Source organism: Eptatretus burgeri, chromosome 13 (genome assembly GCF_056783735.1).
Source record: "Eptatretus burgeri isolate ZD-2024b chromosome 13, Ebu_testis_v1, whole genome shotgun sequence".
NCBI classification, from domain to species: domain Eukaryota; kingdom Metazoa; phylum Chordata; class Myxini; order Myxiniformes; family Myxinidae; genus Eptatretus; species Eptatretus burgeri.
Genome location: NC_140973.1, coordinates 63,028,413 through 63,038,828, shown reverse-complemented (window position 1 = coordinate 63,038,828; position 10,416 = coordinate 63,028,413). Strand labels below are relative to the sequence as shown.

Genomic DNA, 10,416 nt, shown 5'->3' with positions numbered 1-10,416 from the left:
ATTGAAGATGCCACAATAGACTTGCTGTTTACAAAGAATAGGGTGAGAGGTCGTCTGTTCATACATGCCCTTGTTTTGGTTTTGGTAGAATATTGAGCAACACTATTTGCAGCATTCAGTGTTGTAATGTAATAATGGTTACACGATCTTTTGTTTTACCTTTTTTGATAAATCTGTTTTGGTGAAGAACATTTCAAGTGGAATTCTGCCTTTTCATAGGAGGTGTTGGGGATAGTCAAAGGGCATTTTGTCAAAGCGTTCACTGGCACCACACGTACACCAGATTACGTGCTGCAAGCACATTACCTTTTCCCTCCCTGAAGGTTGACTGTTTGAAAGTGACATGGCAATTCATCTGTGACTGGCTTAGGTTACACAAGGTTGGAATCAAAATTCTTCATCCAAAAATTCTTGACACCGGATTTAGACTTGAAACCTGTGGGATACCAGTCCAGTGTTCTCACCACTTTGCCACTGTCCGTATTGTGAAAGTTTAAGGCTCTCTTTGTATTGTTAACAAGAGAACAAGATGGAAGCAAATGGTGGGAAAGGGTTCAATTGAAGCTGGAATTGATACGGAAGAAGCACAACATCGAGCTCAGGATTGGAAAGGGTAGAGAGCTCTGGTTCAGGTCTTACGATGCCAGCAGTAGGAAGATAAAATAATACATAACTTGTATCAGTGGGGCTGAAATACTTTTTTCAGAACAGGAAGAGGAGATTGAGAAGAATCGATGCCAGCAACATGTGTGAGAGATGGGGAGAAGACAAAGGAGTTTGGGAGTAATGGGATGGAAATGTCATAAATGTATGGAATAGATTGGGGTTGAGAGGGGGGCTGTTGGGGTGGTTGAATGTACGTAATTGATAAACAGCTCCTTGTAAACTCGGCATCATCATTTAGTATGACCAGTTTTTCTCGTCAATTCTGTCAAATGCAGGAAACCAACGCCATTCATGTAAACATTGGTGCCGGTTCATATCTCGAGGTGAACATCCCAATGATAGTTGGAGAGGAGGGTAAGCATTTTGATTTGCTCACCTTTTGGAACATGACCTTGAATCCTTTACACTTTGGTTGGCCTACCAGCCGCACTGTTTACTAAGGAGAGCATCGTGTGCACCAGGGTTCACCTCAACGATCAAAGGTCAGCTGTTGCATGTCGATGCCACAACGAGCATGCAGTACCGCTCTCTGCTTGAGGCCGAAACTTTGGCTGTGAGTTGTCTCCTTTGGATAAGGAATGAACAGTTGTGTTGTCCATCTGTACAAGGGTAGCTTTATCATTTTAGATGTCTTTCTATAGAAGAATGATTTTTAAAAAAATCTTTTTTTTTTTTTCTTTGATCACCAACTTTATGGAAGTGCTATTAATGAACTGGTAACTGAACAATCCTTTTACCTTTCCTTTTACTGTACCAGTTCCTCCTTTCTCTTAACAATGATCTCTGTACACATGCTAGTTTCCTTTCAAAAATCGATGAAGGCATCCTTGTTTGTCCAAAAACAGGGAATATATATATATATATATATATATATATACATATATATATACATATATATATATATATATATATATATATATATATATATATATATATATATATATATATATATATATATATATATATATATATATATATATATATATATATATATATACATAGTATAATGTTTCTGCGCTTGCAAAATACTTATGGTGGATGTTCATTGCTCAATATCAGACACCTTCATTATGGTCTGCAGATGTTTCGTTTTTTTTATTTGCCACAATCACCCACCCATTTGCCCTCGCCCTTGTTCACCCACCCATTCTCCCTCCCCCTTAGTCACCCACCCATTTTCCCTTCCCTTATTCACCCACCCATTCTCCCTCCCCCTTAGTCACCCACCCATTTTCCCTCCCCTTATTCACCCACCTATTCTCCCTCCCCCTTATTCACCCACCCATTCTCCCTCCCCTTAGTCACCCACCCATTCTCCCTCCCCCTTATTCACCCACCCATTCTCCCTCCCCCTTAGTCATCCACCTATTCACCCTCCCTCCTTTACCCACCCACCCATCTCCCCCCCTCCTTTACAATGCTCTCGCTCTGAGTAATCCTGATGGTCGCACTCTCTTCCAGTCATCTATATGACCAGCATGCTCGAATGGCTTGTCATTAATTATGTATTTAATTCCACCATTACTGGCAATGTACCATGAGAGCTGTTTATATTGTATGACACAAATATATCTTCTTCTTTGAAAAACATGAACTATGTCGGCAACTGTTTTTATTTTTCTCACATCAGTATGTCGTCATCATTCGAGGATTTTTATTTTCACAAGTGTCTGTTTCTTTAGTTTCACTTGAATGCCAAATACTCAAGAACATGGAACATGACTCAGCAGTGGAACTGTGAGATTGAAGTGTGCAAAGCTACTTACTATTTCATCTATGCCCAGAAGAACTTCTTTCAAGGTGACTCTGGAACTGTTGATTCTAATTCAATCGATGTCTTCCACTTTGGTTTTCTGGATAAAATAATTATTACGGTTGCGAGGCGTTACAAAGTGATTATTCCAATACTTTTTCTTAGTTTTTGTTCTTCTTTGTACCACGATGCTGGGTTTTTGTTCTTCCTTTATGAAGATCTTCCCAAAAGCTCTGCCACCCAACGTACCCAGCATGATAAATGGTACCATTGCTAAACTCCATACATGTGACATTATTACACATGATCTCCATTCTCAATGCACTTCATCCAGCAGTCTACCAACTGTTCCCTCCAGTGCTTCAAGTAGCTGGTGCATCATGTTGCCCTCCCCCACCCTGCCATCTTTTCTACCCCCATTAATACTACCCAGCCCAACCATCTTGGTTGCAGATCACTGTCTTTCCTGATCTCTCTGTCTCTCACTGTTTGTTTATTCCCTTGCTTATTGTGTCCACCTTTTGCTCCACTGCCTCACTGTCAGTTTGGTGTCCTTTTTACCTTCCATCACTTTACTTTTCCATGAGCCTCGATATTGCAATGAAAAAGATGATAAAATGACACAATAACAAACTGCAAGAAGCAGGGTGACAGAACTTTCAGGATGACTCTTGTACGCCTGAAATTGTGCACGGTTTTTGTGAAGTTCCACAATATGTTAAATGTAAAGTTGATTAAATTTCCACATTTCCCTCATTTGAATACTTTTCGAAAACGCTGTGATTGAGGAACCAGTGAGTGAACGCATGACTTGAGCCATGCACTTGTGATGTTGCATGGAAGAAAGGTTTCTTATGTTGCATCTGGTTGCAGGAAAAAAGGTTTCTTATTGAAAGCAAGTGGTTTCTTTAATACAGCGTGTATCCATCGATTGCTTCGATTGTACACGGCAAATCAAATCACCTCGTTGTGTGTTCGAGTTCCCATACCATTCATTAAAGGATTTGGCACCATTCATCCAGAGCATCTGCCAACTTGTCAAATGTTTTAGGGAGTTCTGGGGACAGTGAGTTGTTCTAGCCAGGATATCACAGGGCTATGCATCCCATGGAAGATTTGAATACAATGTATGACCAAAAAGATAAAACCTCTTCGGTAGCATGGCTTTTTCTGGGAGTGAATTTCCATCTTTGGAAGAATAGCTGCTTTCCATGATAGCATGCAGAACCACATGACAGAATTCTCATCTCCATGAAGGCAAGTGTCTATCTGCATTGGTAGGCAAGTGTCTATCTGCATTGGTAGACAAGCTCAACGATGGATTTTATCGAAGAGTTACCGCTGTGGGAAACGAGATGCAGCTCTCCTGCTCTGACTGAGGGTTAAACACTACTTCAGCCGGACCTCGTCTCCCACAGTGATAAACGTACTCTGATGAACTTTTAGTTTGTAAAGTGGATCGTTGAATTGCACAACAGCAAGATGGATGGTGTTTTCCTGATGACCAAGCACAGCTGTGCTGGCGTATCCTAACGGTGACCTTTCACCCTGCTGGTCATGTGCTACCTGCGTTGCCAATAAATACTGCTCTCTTGGGTGTTGTCCAGACCCTTATTTTCACCTCTCTAAAATCCATATTGAAACCAAAACTATAACAAAAATAATCATAAAAACATGAAATGAGCCACCCTGTTCCAGATTTGCAACCAAAAACATCTTGTGTGCTCAGGCGTGTGAGACTTTCCGATATTAGATAATTACATAACGAGTCTGGAAACTCGTTGATTAGAAATGCAAAGCACTCTATGTTCAGAATCTTTTTTTCTGTTTGAGATGGAGAAATTTGGTTATTTATTTTTCTAACCAGGTTTTAGGGTCAGGTTAAAAACCTGTCTTCAAAAATCCCTCGACAAGAAATGACATCAAAACCATCCATCTTCCACCATTCGGTCTTTCTTGTGTATGGTTTTCAGATCGTTTGATGATGTTAATCGAACTTTACAAATGGAACACGTACCCCTTTGTTCCGCCTGACTTGAAAATCCAAATGAGCATCTCGAGGGTTAATAGAATGACGACCTGGATATTATTCACAGCAGAACATATAATGTCATGCAACACAAAAAGGAGGAGTGTTCATTAATGATGTGCTGTTTAAACCCATGTAGTGGGGATTACACATGACTCGGCTCACCTTTTGTTCCGAAATATTTCTGATGTGATGCAGCAACACAACATGGTTGTGGGTGTTAGTACTGCCACCAACCACTGCCATCATCCCCTCGCTCTGCATTTGGACGATTAATCAATGAACATGCTACACAGGATTTTGACTTTGAGGAGGTGTGGGAGCATCACAGAATCTTGTGGAAGGCCATTGATTGAGCCATCATTCCCTTTTTCCAAGAAACTTGTCCCTTTATTTAGGAACATTTGTTTGGAGGAAATTTGCTTATTTGAAGATTGCTGTGGTTTTCTCTTTGCTGGAACATGGCGGAATTAAACTTTCTTGTCAAATTAATGTGACAACTTGATTCTTTGGTGTTTCAGATCTCATGAAGGATTGGTCCAGTGATGCCTCACCAGACCTTTTTGCATTCGTTCCATACGTCTGGAACTTCAACATAATCCTGCACCAGTTTGAGATGGTTTGGTTGGCCAATCAGCACAACTGGGTCGACTGCTCAACGAGACAGCAGGAGAATGGTAATGTTCTTTTCTTTATTCTGATTCCGTGATGGATAATTTTATTTTTTATCAATACTGTTTGTATGCTTGGCAATGTTGCAGTTTCATAATGCACACAAATCTTCACTGCACTGCTAACTTTTATATGAAGCAGAACCCTAGTGTTTGTTTTCAATGTAGTTTTTGGCATTGCTGTCGTTTGTTTTGTTTTTTTGCATGTAAAAAAAAAACAAAAACAAAAAATAATTTTTGTGTGGAGTAAATATTTGTGCACCTTTCCCGTTCCTACATCGGTTTCTTCATCCACTCGCACTGTTTTGCCACCTGCAGTTATGATAGTTGAGATCCACCATCACCTTTGATCCACATGTGCAAAAGGAATGAATTGCATTTAATTTGCATCTTAAGAGACCATCTATAATGTTTGCAAGTTTGGCCTTGTGTATGACGTCCCTACCCCCTTCCTCCGTCACTCCTTCCTTTTCTTGTCTTTACTCCTCCATCCAAACTTCTTTATCTTCTCTCCTGCTTTTTCAACACACATCTCCCCTCCTGACTCTCCCATCACCCTCGCTTCTCTTCCTTTTTTCATTTTAAAATATCCATTTAGTCCCCTTGCTCTCTCCCTGTCAGGTACATAATAAATATATGGTCCCTGGATGCTGAAGTTCTCAAATAGAGAATGATGAATAAATCAAGCTCACATTTGGGGATCGTTTGTGAAAGTATTATTTCCACATCTCCGTTAAGTTGGGCCCGACTGGATTGCTTCACCGATTAGCTGCTGCTATGAATTGGATTTGACATCCTTATGAAGCGGGGTGTCATTTTGTGTCGAGCTATTAGCATTTATATTGGTTCGAACCTGCCTTTCTAGATGTCAGGAACCCAGCTGCCACTTACTGCAGGTATTCTAGTTTGCGAAACTCGCTCGTTTCAGTAGCAAGTGGGTTGATTGGGAGCTGTTTTGATCAAATTTATTTATGTTCGCTTTAACAAAATAATGGAGAAATTGAAATCATGTCTAGCAATAGAACCATTTCATTTTATTTTGATTTGGATGAGGTACTTTGCATTAAACAAACCCAGATTCGGTGTCCAAATGTTGAACATACCCTCCCCCCTTTTTGTAAGCAGATATTTTTTAGAATTTGGCCAGGATGCCGGTGGTAACTCATCAATTTTTCATCTCAACACCATGAGATCTTTAACATCCACCATCTAATACTAATAGACCGGGCACCCAGCTAAATGTCCATCTGAGGGATGAGCGCTCATTGATGCAACACCTTGGCTGTAAAGCATCACTCCCCCAGTTTATGGTGGAATCGAGAATGGAATCTTGTCGGACGGTTTTGTCATGAAGTTGTGTGAAACATAGGGAGAAGTGTCTCGATGTGGAAGTAAAATTGATCAGCTTTCACATAAGGCAGTTGAGTCTCACCTCCGGTGATGTAGCCTAATACATGAAAATCATCGACTACATGGAAGGACAAACCTTAAAACAACTTCATACACCTTGTCTATAATGGACTTGTCATTAAGACAGCAAAGGACTAATTGGATGTTATTACCTAAGGTAGACTGAGGTTTTGTTTTCACCCGTCTGTCCGTTTGTCCGTCTGTTTGTTTGTGAGGACGTTATCTCAAAAGTTATGGACTGATTCGGATGAAACTTGGTGGACAGGTTGCTTTACCAGGACGAATTGATAAGATTTTGCTGAATATCCAGATCTGCATCCAGATACTAGAATTATTTGTGATTCTTCATCATTGGGAGATGGCTTTTATCGTCGGCCAACATAAAGCACAACATCACACCCTAAACCATGGTCTGGTGGTGCAGTTTCTCCTAACATGAAGAACTCAAGTTCCCACTGCCCTTGCACTGACCATACACCTCAACCCACAGGAGTACCTCTGGCTGCGATTTTCCCTCTGTTCCTACCTCTCTTTCATCTCTGTGTTGTACTGTCCTCCTACCAGTGACGACTCCATCTACATATCTCTTTCAGACAACATGGATAAATTTTTAACCACACATCCCAACTCTGTCTTCCTCGAATGTGGCAATTTCATTTGTCACCATGCGGCTTGGTTGGGTGTTGGTACTCCTCTCAGCAAGCATGTTCCCTCAGCAAAGGACTTCTGTGACTCTATGGGAATGACTCAATCTGTCAACTTTCCAATCTGGATTTCTCCCTCTCGCAAATCCTTTCTTCTGGACTTGGTGATGACAAACTTTCCCCCAAATGTCTCCTGCTCTTCTCTGCTCCAATTGGTTCATTTGATCATATGCTTGTGAAAGTCAACATCTCTTTGGCTATTCTCAGTGAGCTACCTCAATGCCTGTGAGTCAGATTGGCAGGGATTGTAAGCAGCCATCTCTCTTCAGGACTTGTCTCTAATATCTACTGCCCCCAATGTTAACTCAGTCTGGGAATTCTTTCACAGAAACCTGCTCTCTTTTATGCACAGATTCATCCCATATCATCTTCAATTATTCTATCCTTCTTCCCACCCATAGTACACAATCATTTGGTGAGGCAGTTGCTCTGAAACAACTTGCCTTCTCTTCCTGGAATAGCAATCTGACCAAAGGCAATTTCAGTTGATTCCAAACGGTCCACAAGTGTGTGTCCACTCTCAGGAAAGGCAGAAATCAACATGTGTTCAAACTCAAGAATGACTTTCCAACTTGTCCCCCTCATCAGTCAGGTCAGGCCAGATTTGATCTGTGACTTGCTACAGGTATCATGTAAACCTGTACGAACCTGTTCCATGGTCGGGTTGTCGGTGACGAAACCATCTCCCCCACCAGGTTTTTTGGTGAGAAGGGTATTTAGATATGGACACCCAGCAGGATTAAAAACAAAACCTGTCAAAGGGCGGAGGAGCGCCTTGTGAGCCAACGGCCATCCATATCTAGTACCCAACTGTGTCTGTGGACATCCTCCTGCAGTTGGGTTACTTCTTATTAGGAGGTTGGGAGCAGGATTTGCACTCCGGCCACCGTAAAACCCTTCATTCCGCAAAACACAAAAACGCAAAGTAATCTGAAAACCCACTCAGTGGGAGTACCTCCTGTGCAGATTCCCTTCGCAGGGCAGCTCACCGGATGAATGGATTGGGGCAAAGCCTTCGGGACCCCCAATCTTTGATAGGAGGGAAACCACGGGGTAACATTCCCGGGTCAGATTGCGGGAGAGTGTGTCGGAGTGGTGCTGAGGTGTCGTCCACCAGACAGCGGTCTCCTTTGGTTAACCTGAGGCGGTCCCTTTTGGTGGGTGCCTGGAATGTCCTATCCCGAAGAGAGGATGATAACCTGTCTCTGTTATCATCTGAGCTCAAGCATTTGGACATCGGTATTGCAGCTCTCTCTGAGGTTCGGAAACCGGATTGTGGTGAGATCATGGTGGGTGGTTACACCTACTATTGGTCTGGTCGCTCTGATGGTTACAATTCCCAAGGAGTTGCTGTAGCTGTGTCCAATAAGCTGATTCCAATGATAATTGAGGTAACACCGGTCAACGAGCGTATTATGAGACGAAGGATTCGTCACTCCTTCGGTGTCATTTCCCTTCCCTGGTCTCTGTCTATGCTCCGACTGAGGAGAGTGATCTCACCGTGAAGGATGCATTCCACACCACGCTCGAGTCTGTAGTTGATCAGTGCCCCAGACGAGATACACTTCAAGTCTTGGGGGATTTCAACGCATCGACTGGAACTGATAGGGATGGTTTTGAGACGTGTGTTGGTCCCCATGGGTCAGCAACTATGAAACAGAATAGCCCTAAGTTTCTTGACTTTGCAAGAAGTCATGGACTTAGGGTGGCGGGTTCATGGTTTCAGCACCCACAAGCTCATCGCTGGACTTGGTATTGCAACGCTGGTGGTGTGGCAAAGGAGATTGACCATGTCCTTGTTGATGGTCGCTGGAGGATAATCCAGAACTACAGGGTCTACCGGAGTGCTGAGTTCCTCAATACTGACCACCGGCTTGTTGTAGCAACTCTGAAATGGCATCTTAAATCCAGGAGAATGGTACCATCCCAGTCTCGGCTGGATGTTGTCAAGCTCAAGGATGAGAGGGTAGCTGAGGAGTTTGTGAACAAGCTGAGGAGAGATTTGGGGGGTCTGGGTGCTTTTGGAGGTCCTGAAGAGTTGTGGAGTGCCTTCAAGACCACCGTCCTTTATGTTGCCGGTGGATGTCTTGGAACTCACTGTAGGGCAAAGAATAATTTTGGCTCAAGGGACACTGGATACCATTGACAGAGTTGCAGGCTGAATGGCAGAGCTGAGCTGTTCAGGGAGCTGAGGCGTAAAACTGTCCGTGCGCTAAGCGTGGACAAGGAGGCCTATGTGCGAGGAACCTGTGAGGGGGTAGAGCATCACCTGTGGTCGTGATTCTCATCCCACTTACAGGGGAATTCGCACATTGCTTTCATCCAAGCCCATCCCTCGGTGTACTGCAGTTGGAGCAGAGGGTAGTAGGCTCTTGACAGAGGAGTCTGAAGTGAATGCCCGCTGGGCCGGTTACTTTGAGCAGTTGTACCAGGCTGATCCCCCAGCTGTCGAGTTGGACATCAGGGGTGTTACATTCCCTGTTGCTGACCCTCCAATCAACTGTGGTCCACCTTCGCTTGTGGAAACACAGGCTACGGTGAACCGGTTGAAATGGGGTAAAGCTCCAGGGATCTGTGGCATCCATGCTGAACTTCTCAAGGCTGGTGGAAATGCTGCACTCATGTCATTGCATGCAGTTCTGTGCTCTGCCTGGAACACAGGCATCATCCAAACTGACTGGAAGAGGGGCCTTTTTGCGCTCTCTGGAAAGGGAAGGGTGATCGCCAAGACTGCAACAACTACTGAGGGGTGACTGCTCTCAGTGCCGGGCAAGGTCTTTGCTCGGATAATTATTGATAGGGTTCGTCATCATCTGCTTGAGCACCAGCATCCAGAGCAGTCAGGCTTTACACCAAAGAGGTTAACGATTGACCGTATCCTTGCTCTTTGGGTCCTCACCGAACGCAGACGAGAGTTTCGGCAGGGGCTGCTTGCAGCCTATGTTGGTCTCTGTAAAGCGTTCGATTCAGTGAATCGGGATGCCCTCTGGAGGATTCTAGGTCTTCGTGGGGTGCCACCAAAACTGATCGATCTGATGTCTGAACTCTACTCTGGTACTGAGAGTGCTGTTAGATTAAGCCTGGTGTTGGCTGAGTGGTTAGGGTGGCGGCTTGGGATCCTCGGGTCCTGAGTTCAAGTCCCATCGGCCACTGAATTTATACACCAGGGGGTTGACTCAGCCT

The 10,416-nt window shown here is 43.6% G+C and overlaps 1 protein-coding gene across 7 annotated transcripts in view; it reads left to right on the top strand.

Moving 5' to 3' along the window:
• BLTP1 (bridge-like lipid transfer protein family member 1) overlaps positions 1-10,416 on the top strand; it is a 357,046-nt gene that overhangs the window by 64,005 nt on the left and 282,625 nt on the right. For all 7 annotated transcript variants that reach the window (XM_085852760.1, XM_085852755.1, XM_085852759.1 and 4 more), the window contains exons 11-15: positions 1-42; positions 942-1,020; positions 1,128-1,219; positions 2,349-2,466; positions 4,970-5,125. The exon at positions 1-42 is cut by the window's left edge and continues 115 nt beyond it. In XM_085852760.1, coding sequence (XP_085708886.1) covers positions 1-42; positions 942-1,020; positions 1,128-1,219; positions 2,349-2,466; positions 4,970-5,125 — 487 coding nt within the window. The remainder of the gene's footprint in view (positions 43-941; positions 1,021-1,127; positions 1,220-2,348; positions 2,467-4,969; positions 5,126-10,416) is intronic.